The sequence below is a fragment of the Falco peregrinus genome, chromosome 12, assembly GCF_023634155.1.
Source record: "Falco peregrinus isolate bFalPer1 chromosome 12, bFalPer1.pri, whole genome shotgun sequence".
NCBI lineage: Eukaryota > Metazoa > Chordata > Aves > Falconiformes > Falconidae > Falco > Falco peregrinus.
In genome coordinates this window covers 11,148,326-11,163,853 of record NC_073732.1, presented here as the reverse complement: position 1 = coordinate 11,163,853, position 15,528 = coordinate 11,148,326, and the positions used below count along the sequence as shown (strand labels likewise).

At 40.6% G+C, this 15,528-nt stretch overlaps 1 protein-coding gene across 1 annotated transcript in view; it reads left to right on the top strand.

Annotated features, from left to right (window-relative positions):
- The window catches only part of COL4A4 (collagen type IV alpha 4 chain), an 82,392-nt gene extending 67,256 nt beyond the window's left edge, over positions 1-15,136 (top strand). The window contains exons 42-48 of the mRNA XM_055817173.1: positions 178-276; positions 567-575; positions 1,432-1,563; positions 3,672-3,788; positions 4,512-4,700; positions 6,528-6,814; positions 7,420-15,136. Of these exons, the coding sequence (XP_055673148.1) occupies positions 178-276; positions 567-575; positions 1,432-1,563; positions 3,672-3,788; positions 4,512-4,700; positions 6,528-6,814; positions 7,420-7,683 (1,097 nt within the window). The 3' untranslated portion in view covers positions 7,684-15,136. The remainder of the gene's footprint in view (positions 1-177; positions 277-566; positions 576-1,431; positions 1,564-3,671; positions 3,789-4,511; positions 4,701-6,527; positions 6,815-7,419) is intronic.
- Positions 15,137-15,528: the final 392 nt, after the last annotated feature.

Sequence of the window (15,528 nt, the reverse complement as noted above, 5' to 3'; positions counted from 1 at the left end):
TACATTTTAATTCAGATCAAGATCAGGGAGAAAAATGTGCATTTCTTTCTGGGAGACAGGACTTGAGCTGTCCCAAGCATTTTTTTTGTTCCTTAAGCAGCCAGATTTCATCTTATTTATGTGTTCACCTTCTCAGAATGCAACCATGTGTAACTGCACAATTGTTTTTTTTTCGAGGTCCTATGGGAATCCGTGGCCCTCAGGGTCCACCTGGTGCTACAGGACACCCAGGAGACCAAGGTTTTCAAGGAAAACCTGGTCCCAGAGGTCCCACAGGTACTTACAAACCTCTTGCTCTTGTCACTCAATTGTAACCATGACCCTTCTATTCACATATAATCTAACTAATGTTTACCTGCATACAATTTAAACTATCTCAGAAAAAAAAATTGATTTCTCATTTGAGTTGTGAAAAAATTTCTGAACTATGTATTTGTTTCTAATGTCACCTCCTGTAAGTGATTTCAGTTTTCATTGCATTCTTTACTCCAATTTACACGCCTGAAACTTGTTTCCACCTGTACCACAATGGCTGCAATCTGCTTTCCACTTTTCCAACCCTTCAGGTTTCATAGGTGAGTTAATGACTATTGATTGTCATTCTTTTCATGTGGGCTTCCTTCTGTATAGGTACATTCTGCTCTTACTAGCGGTATTCTTGGTTTGGCTGTTGGGAATAGTAGATGCTGCTACAACAGCATAGTTCTGATAGATTTTGCATATAAACAGGTACCACTTCCAAGCAGACCAATAGCATGATAATGCTACATTGAGAAGTCTCATGCTATGATGTCAGTTAGACTTGTAAACCACATCTGTTTCAAATTATCATTTTGTTTTTTGGTTGTCACACAAGATGCTTTCTAACCAAAAACTTAGCAAAAGCTTGCATGATAATACTGGATTACTACAAACACTGAAGTCTTAATCTGACTCCTATTTTGTTCCAAAATACAAATAGCCAATAGCTCCCAGTAGCTTTCGATACATAATATGTGGCCATTCTTATTTTTTTTATTATGACTCTTATTACATGGATATTGTGGGTTAGCTTCTTTGGCCTGCTTATTGATGGTTTTGCAGTCATAGAATAGGCAAAATGCTGTAAATCTTCACTAAGGTGTTTGTGCTGAAGTTGGGTAGACTTTAGGTTTTAACTCAAATCAGTTTGGGGCACATTAAGATAGAAACTATATAGCAAATATCTGAAACATACCAGCTAGCATACACTTGCTAACACATGCTTACCATGCTGGTAAATCCTGTGCTAAAAGACTCAGAGTAAAATTAAGAGCGCTGAGACTCAACTAATTCAAGATTTTAAAATACTTAAAACATACACTTGAGTACCAAAATGAGGTATGTTGATTTTTCACATGGGAGCTATCAACCAGTCCTCAGTCTAATTCACCTTCCTATTACACATTCCAGGCGACCCTGGTGAACCAGGAAAAATAGATGATTCATGCCGTGCAATCCCAGGGCCTCCTGGGGAAGCAGGGCAAAGAGGAGATGATGGCTCTGTAGGATTACCAGGGGCAATAGGCCACCCTGGAGCCCAAGGTAAGCTTGTGTTTTGAAAGCTTGGATGTTTATTTTAGCCATTTAGACAACAAATGGAAAAAGGTCACAGTCCTTTTTTATGTTTTATCCTGTCTCCTCCCCTTAAACACTTATTAACAGTCTCCAGAAACACTTAGTGGGCTGGTTAATGCTGAGGATGATGGATCAATATAGCTGAAACCAGGCTGCTTGAGCCTGCCTGCCCTGAATTCCCTTTTCCTAGGCCAGGGAGGGCAAAAGTATCAGGCACTGTTGACAAAAAGTTCTTCAAACTCTATTTTTCCTTCTTTTACCAACAATGAAAAAGCAATGCTTCAAACCAGTCTTATGGTTTAGACAGGTTTTATTTTGAGGATGTTAAAAATAGACATGCTTTAAAATTTAGCAGTAATGAATCACAAAGCTCTGCTAACCAAAGTCCTGAAAGGACACTGAAGTCAGAGAGGCATCTACAATAGCACTTTTTTATCTGTTAAAACATGAAAAAGTTACCACAAAAGAAACTGACCAAAGAGATTTTAAAAAGAAGTGAGAAAAGACTGTAACTTTCTTCTGGTAGATAAAAAGAAAACAAGGGTGATGCTGGCATGGTTCATTCCAAAAGAGCGAGCATCTTTACAGAAATATAGCCTAGCATGTCTGCGTAGTTTCTTCAGTTTGGGTTGTGTCTAAATGTGGCGTCTTCAGTTTAGATAGTGGAATTCCTTATGTAATTTTAAATATTTCCTACTTGGAAAACTGAAGTTTTTTGTGGTGGCTGCACTGGACATCCAGTGTCTCCAGAGAGAAAAATCCATTATTTTCTCCCAGGAGATTCCCTGCAGTAGCCATTCCCCGCATGAAAGTGTACACAAGGCAATTTTCAGTGATCTAGTTTTACATACCTTAATTGATTTGCCAACTAAAAGGTGTTTCTGGGTTGAACAGCTGTATTTCCATTATATACATCATTAAAACAGTTTCTGTGAAACCAGATGACACAGTGATACCTACTCACACCGGTTTTACGACAGAAACACTTTAGTAATGCTTTTCCTTTCATGAAGATAGCAGAATTCCAGTTTTCTCCTGGCTTGGAAGGCAAACTGGAGGTTTTACTGGCAAAAGCAATGCAGGTTACTAAAACTTCAGTGTACTTGAGCTTTGGCAAAATAACTCTGCAACCAACATTGAAAAGCTGTTAAATTGGTTTGACTGGTTTAGATTTTTGTAATGAATCTACTAAAAAGTAACATGGGGAAATTTTGAATGTTGTGAAGCAGCTTTGAATTACTCAGCCTGCAGGTTAAATAGCAAAATTTTCAAGGAATGAAACACCATTAATGAGAAACAACTGTGGTGCTAGAGAAACATACTCATCTGAAAACTGTTTTTTCCCCAAAAGAGGAAAAGCACTGCTGGGTGCAATAATACTTGACAAGCATAACTTCATTCAATTCAAGTTATGTTTAAAGTAGCCAGTGAACAGGACCATTACCATCGGTGCCCTGCATGTGAGACTTATGCTTTACTGTCACGGCCACACCTTGTTTTCTGCTTATGTATAAAAATACATGTACATTTGAGAAATATAAAAAGGTGAAGCCATCAGGAGCCTAAAAGTTACTGAATGTAGCCCAGTTCTGCAGTCCCTCCCTGCTCTGTAAGAACTCCAATACGTGCAGTACTCACAGGAAGTTCACTACGTGTTTGAAAGCTTTGCTTAATTGGGTCCTAAAAGAGGAAGGCCTGCCTTAGGATGAGTTATAACTCATTATATGGTACAGATACTGATGGCAATTCTGCGAGAGGCTTGTCATAATAATGCTTGTTAGTGCTCTGATTTCAACTGCAAATCACACAGGCTCTGTAGAGAGGACTTAAAATGGTATCAGGAGCTGAATGTCGCAAAAGTCATGCCTCTGAGCTACTAGTGTGGTCTCAAGACGAGTAAGTTGTAAAGAGAATTCCCAGCAGAAAGCAGTTCTGCACCTCGCTGTCCTGAGGCATCATTTCTTGGTGGTGTCTGTTCTGCTGACTGGCCCTTTGCATGCTGTGTACGTTTGGACAATGTATAACCTTTAAATGCAGCCATATCAAGGGAAAGTGCTTACCTTGTATTTATCTAGGAAGAAAAGGTGAAGAAGGGTCACGTGGCCTACCAGGCCAAGATGGTTTACCTGGGGCACCTGGACCACCAGGCGACCAAGGGAATGTAGGAGAGCAAGGATTTGCTGGGCCACAAGGTAAGAATGGAACATGACTTTTGGGAGAGATGTGCGAGATGGTGTATAGACGAAATTCTCTCTCTCGCACATGGATACATCCACCTCTAGCCTGAGATACCACGATACTTCTTTCTCCCTCTCAGTTCAAGCCCCAACAGTGACATTTGTGAATGATTCCATAACAGATAGAAAGCCCTATCAGAAGAAAATTTATCTCAGCATCCATTATTAACCAGAAAAGCAATTAACCACGCAGGCTTAAACGCTGTATATCAATAGGTATGCGTTTCTGAGTCAGGGCTAATAGTGCAACTGTCTGTGAGTAATTAAAATTGTATTTTAACTGTGACTGCTGTTTAACAAATTAATGGTTTAATACATATGTAAGGAAAGGGCATTGACTGTTACTGCAGGGATTCAAATTCAGTCCAGACAAGTCATCCTAGTGAGTACATCTGGGAAGCCACTGCCCACCTCAGTTCGTTTCTTAATCCATATAGCATAGGGCAGAAGCACAAAAGAAAACCCAACCGTCAAGCATTCAGTGGCAATCTAGTTCATTTCTCTCCCATAAGGAGGATAACGTGAGTGTACTGGTGTCTTTATTGCCCACGACAACCTATGAAGTTGTACTATATTCAGTCAGGAACCCGTTACTGAACACTTAAATATAGCCAAAATTCACACCAGCTCTGTGTTTCATAAATAAAAATAATTTTTACCTTTTCTCCTATGTGTAAGGTCCACCTGGCCGTACTGGTATCCCAGGACCACCAGGCCCCCATATTAGATCTGCAAGTGGATTCTTGCTCGTCCTTCACAGTCAGTCAGACAGAGAACCACTCTGTCCACAGGGGATGCCAAAATTATGGACTGGCTATAGTCTGCTGTACCTGGAAGGACAAGAGAAAGCTCATAATCAAGATCTCGGTATGTATTGTAATACATAATTGCTCTCCAGTTAAGGTCTAATTTGGTGCAATCTATACAATGAAAGACAAGTCAAATGGAGCACGCTATACAATCATCAATTACTTTTTTCTGGAGACTCAAAACTAATTTACACTGCTTGGTTACGCTGCCCTATTATGTGACCCATTTAAAATGGCTTTCTGCTGCTATGCAGTTGAATGAAAAAAAGTGTTTCTACCTCTAAGTAATATTGAATAGAATTTGGAGACATGAGTGGTTTATTTCACTTATCCTTGCTAGTCATTTCGGGCTGTCTTTGAACTTACGGGAGAGATTTTCCTAGACCTGGAATCTCATTTGGCCATTCTGAAATAACTCCCTGCAGGATCTTGCTCCCTTTTACTGTAGAAACAGCTTGGGGAAAAGAGCTGGTTAAATTAGGTAGTCGCAGTTAGGTAGTATAAGCAAGCTGTACAAATAAAATTATGCATCATGTGTACACAGCAGAATTATGTGCTTTTAAGAGTCAGAAGTCTTTTTTGGGAAAGACAGAGCCAAATTTCTCCCAAAGACAGCTCTTCTTGGTGTCCTGGGTCATTTCTTCTACAATGCTGACTAAAATTAGCTGTTGTCTAAATAAGTCATCTGACTTGGAGCTGGAGAAACTGATTGGTGGCAACTGCACAGAAGAAATTTCCTAAATTCTTGTTCAGTTTTATACCAGAGGCAGAGAAGTCTCCTAGGAGGAAAGATCAAGGACCTAACAAGCTGGACAAGAAAAAGAAGTGTTTAAAAGAGCAATAAAAAGAGTTATTTTTAGTACAGCAGTGTTGTTTTGAAATGTTTTCACTATTGTGTGTTTGACATTCCCCAGGAAAGCCAGTTGGTAACAGAAAGCCTTACAACAGCAGTGAAAATAGGACACAAAGAAAATAGTCCTTGTTTCCTGTGACTAGGGTCTTCTTTTTTGCAGGCATTTTCCTTACTCAGGCTATTCCAGACCCTTTATTAGTACTGGCATGGAGTATTATCAGTGATAAACAAAACCGACTTCTATATAGAAGTGTTATGTGTCTTTAAGGCAGGCATTAGGGTTTTGGGGTGTTACAGAAATAATAAATCACACAAAGTTCAAGGCAGAACATATGCAGTGATTATTATTGTTAACTAAATAGGTCATCATGAAACTGTTCTAAATTCAGTTCTGGAAGAACAACTTCACCTCTGAAGTATGCTGAAGTATGCACTAGGTACTTCTTAATTCCCACTGATGTCTGCCTGATGAGAATTTTGCAGGATTGGCTCTGCAAAATCCCTCAATCCTTTTATTTCACTTTGAGAGTCTGTGAAACCTTTCTGGAAGGCAGCAGAACAGCTGCTGAGATTTTGGCTTAACACACTGGTAGCAATGGCTTGTCATACTTTACAAAAATTTTCTATTTATCAGCTTTGGCATTTGCTTTCTCACTGCTCCTAATGAGTTTGTAAATAGCTAATCTCCTTTTAAACCAGCCACCACCTCTTGCCTAATTTATTTTTCAGCGTTGGCAAAGCTAAGAAATTTGTTATCATAACTGTTTCCCATGGAGACAAACTACATCATGTTTAAATACTGGACTGTGACACAGTTAAACATTATTGGTCAAAGGAAGATACTTACTGGTAAAAAAAAGTTTCTGTTTTCAATTAACTAGTCATTTTGGTAAAGAGCCTGGGAGGTTTAAGATCTGTGAATTATGTAACTACTGTCAAGACACATAGTTTTGCAGTAACATTGCCCAGAATAGTATTTTCAATTTACCTAGAAAGAATGGAGTAATTTTCATCCCTTGTTATTATTTTCAGGTCTGGCAGGATCTTGCCTTCCTGTGTTTAACACCATGCCATTTGCTTACTGTAATATCAACCAAGTTTGTTACTACGCCAGTCGAAACGATAAGTCTTACTGGTTGTCAAGTGCAGCTCCTTTACCAATGACGCCTCTCTCTGAAGAGGAAATACAGCCCTACATAAGCAGGTGTGCGGTATGCGAGGCCCCAGCCCAAGCAGTAGCAATTCACAGCCAAGATCAGTCAATTCCTCCCTGCCCGGTCAACTGGAGGAGTCTCTGGATAGGATATTCTTTTTTGATGGTAAGAGTCTTTGCATACGGTCATATACGTAAAAGTTTCTTCCATACAGCTTTTGTGTTCAAAGATTTTTAGCTCTGAAAACTAAAACTATCCAACGTCTAGCAAACATTAAAAAGGAAAATTCACAAAAAGAAACGAGGGTTACTTCCAAACTGGGGAACCTGGCTGTAGCTATATACACTAAAGCCATAGCCTTAAGCTACACACTTCTTAAAATTACAGAGATTTTGCTTATATTTCTTTAATAAACAATGGGATTTTCACGTATGAAGACACACTTTTCAGAATTAGAGGTCCAGGTCTTTTTAAAGCCATCCTCTAATTACATTTGTAGCAGTTTAGTAACAGCATCGTTTAGAATCAACCCAGATTTACTCTTTTCTTAGTTTGATAAATACCAGAAAAATAAGTGAGCTGGCTCTAGACTTTTGAGATTAACTCATTACAAAAGAAATTAAGATTTTCTCCAGCAAGGGAAGCTTACTCCAACTTAAGATCACCAAAAATAGTACCGTTAAAAGAAAATACAGTCAGAAAAAGACAGATGAACATGATTTACCTATTTTTCATGCACACTTATCAGGTTCTTTCATTGCTCTTTCCAGCACACTGGATCTGGTGATCAGGGTGGTGGACAGTCCCTTATGTCACCTGGAAGTTGCCTAGAAGACTTCAGATCAGCACCATTCATTGAGTGCCAGGGTCAGCGGGGAACATGTCAATTTTTTGCTAACGAATACAGTTTCTGGCTAACAACTGTGATGCCCGAGTTGCAGTTTGCATCAGCCCCCCTGTCAGGAACTCTTAAAGAAGGACAAGAGCAGAGGAAAAAAATCAGTAGATGCCAGGTATGCCTGAAGCATGGCTAACAAGCGAAACAAAAGTGAACAGCTAGAGCGAGACTTGCATAAAGATGAACAATATGCTAAAGGTTTAAACAGTGTTTAATAATATTTGTAGTATGAAAGTGTGCAGCACTGTTTGTTTGAACAGAAATGCAAGGCTGAAAGATGAAGGACGTGTTGAGCCTCATCCACCCATGCACACACATCTACAAGTAGCAAAACCCACCGTAAATGATGTAATACCAAGAAATTAAACTGTCACATCGGAGTCCACTGCCATAAAATACAGGTAACAAGGGGAGTCTGGAGGGTAGAGTCAAGCCGGGAATACCAAGGAAATCAGACCTATTGTGCAAGACAATGGATGTCCTGTTAGAAATGGCATTTACAGCAGGAAGAGCATGTGCATGTATATGGCATATTACAAATATTTATCCTTACAGATACAGATGTGCAAACATACAAATGTCTTAAAGCCCTATAGCTGAATTTCCCAAGCTAAAGAAACTTGCACATGCTGTTTCTGAGGGAAGGGGAAAATGTAATTGTAAAAAACCCTCATAATAAGAACAAGGGAGAAGAAAGTCTTTTACCATTGCAGTACTGAAAACAGACTGCAAATAAACTGTTAATTGGGCTTTCATAAGCAACAAAAAGTTGCAAATCTGTTTAACAGTAGGTTATGTAAGAAAATAAAATTAGCTGAGATAACGCATCCTTAAGAAGCTGTATTTATATTTGCAATTAATTTCTAAGAGCAGTTAAATTATTAAACTCCCAATCCAAGTGGCTGAAGAAACAAAGCAGTTTCTAATGTTAATTGGAAAGAAACAGCAGCATGGTGATAAAATGGGTGAACTTACCTGAGTGATGAATACAAGTGGTGCTAGGACAACTGTCTAAACCTGAAGCCAATACATTTTGTTAATTTTTGCTTCTCTATTTGTGAATACACCACCAACAAAAAGAACAGTCACCTTTAAGATCCTTATGGAATCATAGCTCTAGAGATGCTTTGTATTTTTTAAAGCATTGACTGTTACAATGTTTATAAGCTAACACACTAATCACCTTTTGAAAAAGTTCACATCTATACCTTCTTCATTCAGCTATAAATCCAAAACTATTAAATGTGTATTTGAATCATGATGGAACTACTGAAAACACAGATGGCACATGGGGAATTTATCATGTGCAGAAGGGCCACAAATGCTCTTTTTACCACTTAAATAAGCTATGTTTTACTAGAACGGAATAAAATGTTTTTTCCAGCACTTTTCATTTCAGTTTGTGTTCACTAAGAGAGGTGCCCCCAGCAAAAGGATTTTCAAGGAAACAGAACCACGTCCAAGAGTCCTAATTCAAAGCAAACTCCTTCTGAAGCCATCACAAGTACAACAGGCTGATCTGCTGGTTTCAAGTTGGATACACAAACTCAAAGAGCAGGAAAGACAGACATTCCAGTCCCAGCCAGAGGAAAATAAAATAGTCAGAGGATAAGTCCATTCAAGTGTAAATACATCAGACTGTGTAACCTCATTCTGACAAAACCAGGCAAACCTCTCTCATCTGCTGTGCTTACATGGAGGTCAACTCACTCCCCTGCTCTTCCACCTGGGGCAGGGTCAGGAGCCCTCCTGGGGCATGTCCCAGTCCCCACCTCTCTCAGGGAACGTTTCCCTCTTGGTCCCAGTGGCCTGCTGGGACAGGGCACACCTCTCAGTTCACTCTCCAGTGATCCCAGCTGCATGCGTCAGATCTGGCACACCACACAGTCTTTTGAGGAGGGACTAATCCCTGCTGTTGAACTGTATGAAAGAATTTAATCCCCTCCTGCTTCAGACAGCGTCCCACATGCAGGCAAGGCTGGCTTTCCAGTGTGCAGTAAAAGCCAACATCTTGACTCCGCAAGGTGCCGAGTAGCTTCAGAGCTTACCGCTGTGAGAACAAAGCTGCACGTAGAGGAGCACCATGGCCGAGTCACCTATTCGGTAAGGTGTGCAAACTGTGTTTCCTGAAAGGCCACAGCTAGAACCACACTGGGCTAGTAACTTCAGCTTATGTTCACAGTAGCAGATAAATGTCCCACTTCCTCATGGGATTTAGGTAATTCCACATTAAGGTCTCATTTATGAGCTTTTCCTGACAGTACCTACCAGCTCCTCCCTTACTCATTTGCAGCCTCTTCTCGGGTTAGAAACTCTCTGGAGAGCTGCAGTCCCTTTCCTGGAAGCATTTGCAGTGGGGCTTGTGGTACTAACTACACTTTAGTAAACAATAAAGAAAACTTTATACACTGTGTTATTGCAAACTTTATCATAGACAAGATGGAATAAAATGGGATTTTGGAATTGGATCTGTGTTCACCTAACTTAAAACAAGTACAGAGAAAAATCTTAAAAGCATCAGAGAAAATCAACAAAAAAAGACCCAATAATCTAAACAAGCAATTCCATGGCATTTTATCTGCTCATTTGATTTAAAAACGCTGTGTGAACCAGTCATGTTTTTCTCTTATTTTAACGAAGTTTTTGCACCTGTGCCAGTTACATTGTACTACGTTCTGTAAGAACATACTATATAGATGCATTTTTAGGCTACCACTGATAGTTTAAATATTTAATAGGTGTCTAAATTCCTGTTTCATGCTTAGCTGATTCTGTAAGGCATTTGTCAGCAATACTGTACTAATTGAAAATGAAATTGCAGATAAATTGCTTAATATTACAAAGTAAGACAGACCCAAGTATAAAGCAGCATATGCTTTAATTCTGCAATCATTTGCCCGGTGACTATAAGCAGAAAAATAATTGGTAAATTATTCATAGGAAACCTAATTATGAAATTTTATGTGAAAAGGGACAGCTGAAGCTGTTCATGAGTAAAAACACTCCTAAAGGCAACGACCTTCTGCTAGTCCTTATAGTCCAGATCACCCTTACTGCTGCATTCAAGAGCTTTGGATCTCGTGTAGGCCCAGTACAGAAGCGAGTATTACCTTGAACAGCCGGCAGGGTATTAATAGCAACACTGAAAATTCTGCTGGCTGTGCTTGAAGGTCATTGGGATTAGAGCTGTTTGGGGTGAACTGCCCCAGCATTCAATTCAGAACCTGTGATTTACAACGAGGAGACTTGCTCGCCCATCACCCTTGCAAACCACGGCATCTGTATGGCTTGGAAGCAGGGAAGATGCCTGGCTCTAACTCACGGCAAATCCTCAGGGCAGCGTTCAGGCCCTTCACTCTCCGTCACATCCCTCCGCATCAGGATTTCCAGAACATAACGTTGTCTCTCAAAAGGGAGAGAATAAAGCACAACTGGAAATGGGTATCGCTCATTTTATCACAATGGTGCTATGTTGTAAAAATGGTACTTTTCAAGTGTATTTTGAAATTATTTCTGTACAGTAGAATTTCTGAATTTCAGGTCCACAGTTCACATGCTAAAAGCCACCATCAGAACGAGGTAACAGAGAAGGTGTTTAGCTGGGGCCAGTATGCAGATCCAAACTGCAACTTCCTACAACAGCAGCCACCTGCCGAGGGCCAGGCCAGTGTCCGGGGTCCCCTGCCTGCCCCCGGGGTCCCCTGCCTGCCATGTGCCCTCAGCAGCGATGTCACCTGCCGGGCAGCTGCTGAACACCTGCGATGAGCTGGCCCCAGCTGGCAGCCAAGCACCTACCCAGCTGCTTCCCCCCACCCCCCAAGCAGGACAGGGAAGAAAATTGGAGGAGAAAGAACAAGAAAACCAGAGTGTCAAAACATTGGCACAGGAATTGCTTACCAAGTACTGTTGTGGGCTAAACTGACTCAGCTCAGAGAATTTAACTTAATGTACTGCCAGTTAGCATAAATATTTAATTACTGATTCAGGTTTTGGGAAACAAGTTGACAACACCTGAAAACACCTTTCCTCCAGCTTTCCCAGGCTCAGCTTCACTCCAGACTCCTCTCTGCCCCCTTGTTATCTCTGCAGGTTTTACTCGGTCCCTTTGGTGAGGCAAGAGGTGGCACAAAGCTTCGGGGGCAGGATGGGGGAGCAGGGTACAAAGCGCTTTCTTCTGCACCTTCCTTCTCACTCTTTTCCTGTGCTGTGACCTTGGTCCTCCAAAGGCTGCAGTCCTTTTGGGAGGACCTGCTCTGCACGGGTCCTCCAAGGGCTCCAGTCCTTCAGGGGCGTGCCTGTTCTGCCACGGAGCACCTCCGCCTCCTCCTGACCTTGGATTTCTCAGAGCAGAAAACTGCTTAAAGACTCATTCCTAGAATTGCATTATTATGTGCAACAAGTTTAAGCAAAACTGTTCCAGGAATTCTTCCAGGGTAAACTCTTAACCAAACAACTCTTTCCTACTTTGGCTGGTTCATAAGCACCAGAGAAAAGCAAAAAAAGTATCAAAACAAGTTCAAAAACATAGAATTCCTATAGTCCATACATGTTTTGCCTGTGTTTAAGGCAAGTGAAGTAAGCCTTTCATCCATCAACACAAGCTGCTGTTTTCTTGTTTGAGTAAGTTTCCTCTAAGTTTCACAGCACACTTGAGGAAAAACTAAGTTTGATCTGCATGATGCCTTCTGCTCCTGGTGCACAGCTGAAGACTGCCAGCCTGCAATGACCATGCAAGCTCTCCAGCACAGCCTGCAGGATCACAACATCAACCCTCATCAATTCGTTAAGTATCACCATGATCCGAACTCAAGAAACAAACCACATCCACCTAGGGAATTTTTTCGTGTCGTTCCACATGGACCACTGTAAATAACACCACTTTTACACCAAGAGCCCAGACTGAAGCCTGGCCGTTTCAGGTCTTACGAGCAATCCTTAAATAACTTTTGATTTCATTCAGTATGCCATACATTGTGAAAGGCTGCAAAGATGAGGATTCCTGTTCTAATGCTTTACACACATTATAACTGGGCAAGAAAGAAAAAAAAAAAAAAAAGCCACAAACAAAAACCATTCAAGGCCACGGGGAAGATTTGTAAAGGGGAACAGCTGTTTGCAAGGAGGACTGCTCCAAAGCCAGCTGTGAAGAGGAGCTGTCTGCCCACTTCAACCAGCTGGAAAACGAGCCAGGTGGAGGAAAAATCACCATCAGCATTCAAACAGATACCGCACCACATTCATACTTAACAGCTTTCCCCTTTTCTAGTCACTTCATCCAGATGTTCCAGAAGGTACTGGAAGTTCAATTAGAGGAGGTGTTTTAGAAGTGAAAAATAAAAACAACTCCACATTTATCATTCTGGAATGAATGTATTAAACAAACATGGTTCCTCCATGTAACGCAGCCAGCCTTCAGCATCCAATACCACCGCACAGCAAATCTCACCTTGTGCTTGACCACACAGTGGTCAACTGCTTCTCAAAAGATGACAGGCTTCAGCTATGTGGTATCTGAAATTTCACAGATTTCAATGTTTTCCACAGATTCACCGAAGCAGAAATGCAAAACGCAGCACAAAATTCTACCCAATTTCTAAAGAAACATACGTAGTGAAGTACCACACTAATGAACTCTCCTATTGAAAGTCAGCTGCCAAACAGAGAACATGCACGTGCATTGCCCCCGCGCACTCTATAGAAAGATTTGGAATGAAGCACTCAAGCCTCAAACTGACGCCGTGTTCAGCTTGGTAAAACAAAGCTTCAGTACACAGAAAAGCGACACCTTTTTCAGAATTGAGTTTTCCATGCAGTGATTACTAACACCACTCCTACTGTAGACAGATGCTCCCTCTTACACGATTTACCATGATGAAGACAGGGGTGTTTTCATTAAAGCAGAGATTAAACTTTCTCAGAGGCAGAAAACAATTCTGATGGGAATTGAAGAGATTAGAAACAGCTACTCTGAGGCAGTTGCAGCTGTAGTTGGTTAGATTCTGCATTCTGTATTTTAAAAGCTCTAAAGCAAATTAGTACTTCCAAAAGTTTTCATTTTATTGTGCTTAAGCATTTAAGATGCACGTAAAAAGTGAAATACGTACAATAAACGGTACCAATGTTACAGAACTTCATCACACACAGATAGGTTGTACCTCTGCATATATAATGTATATGCTTCCTGATGGTGATGTGCAGAAACTGAGATTTTAAGCACCCTTCCTAAAGAAGTGCCTTGCAAATTAAATGCATCAGTGATCATTTACCCTCCGTCCTGCTCATTTCACTCACATAATAAAGTTCAAGCCCACATTTCTGTAAGCTAACCACTCATTCTGGATTTCGGGTCTCTAGATACACATAACAGTGAAAAGGGAATGAATAATGTATTTTTAATACAACCAGAAGTCCCAGCTCTAAACAGTAACAAAACAATTATCTTGATTCCTCCAACAAACACACTGCAACATACAGACACCTGGAACACCCCTGGCCCTGTACAGGAAAAGGGGCGTTCACAGAAACACACACCTAAGTGCTGTTCTGCACACTAAAGCCTTCCAGAATCAAGGCTGCTCGGACCTAAGCTCTGTTTTTTCAAAATGCTGGATAAAATTTAAGTGGGAGGTTTGACCCTTGCACACCAGATACTGTAAAGCTTTTATCAGAAGTTGCTGAATGACATTTTGTACTAATGTAAATGAAAAATCTTACCAAAATCAGTTGTTACATTACTAATGTTATAGCTGAGTTTAGCTCTTTAAGAGCAACGTGACCCACCTGTTAACTGGGCAAAAGAACACACGCTAGCCTTCTCAGATGTAGAACTGCCTTCTTATATACTTAGTTTAGAATTAATTCTTTAAAGTCAGCAAACTGGTCATTCCTGTACATCAATATTGTACAGATTCAGGAGCAGTTCGTTAACTTCTTAGATGGGTACGAAAGATAGGGATTCACGGAAGCAGCCCACCCACCAACAGGTCTTAAACGATCCCTGTAAGGAATGGTTTGGTGAAGGATCTAACTTAAAAATCCAACATTTTCCACTAAGGTAAGAACATTTACTGTTTACCTGGTCAACAGCCCTAAGGAGGTGTTCCTTTAACCTGCTCCAAAAAGATTAAAGAAGGAAATTCCAGAATATCCCTACCTGTTAGAAAAGTTCACTATTTGCATTTAGAAATCCTTTGCTTGTTTGCTGCAGATTAGGCCAGTGTCCTCATGGCACTGGACAAAAGAGACGACCTTACCACCGTTCTGCGGCAGCAGATTCCCATCACATATATACTCGATCTTCTCTTTCACTAACCCGGCTGCTTTACCGTTCCGAGCGTGCCATATGGACAGAACTACCCGAACCGTCTTACATTTGTATGGCTGGCTGTCCGCACTTTTCACAGCTCCTGAAAGAGTAAACGGGTATCAGTATTTATTACAAGAGTTAGACCCTTTAGAAAGCAGAATATTCTTTTAGGAAGAGTCTGCAACCAGAAACTACAAATTATTAATATTTCCTTGCCCTCTGAAATCTGGTAACAAGTAAGAAATCACCAATTTATTTTTTATATATGTAGGACACAATTAGAAGCTTATAATAAAACCATAAAATTACTCTGTCCTTCATGCCCGCACAATCCTTGAAGAAGCCACAGCACCAAGAGCAGGATCTGTTGGCTGTCTGTTTTGTTGGATGCTTGAGCATTCAGTCTTAAAAATCATTACAATTCACCGGTCAGAAGTGAAAATTAACTGCAGCCCCCATTCCCATCACACGGCAACAGAAGAGGCAGCTGTACCAAAACTGTTTCCCAAGCCATTCATTCAAGTTGCACTCAGATTTGCTGCAAAATCTTCAGACAGTGTGTATCTGTTCAGTTCCACGCTCTGGATACAAGCACCAGGTTTATAACAATATATACACTTCGCATATATGGGTATCGTATTTAAAGAGAGCAATGGGTAACAAAAGAAAGCTACT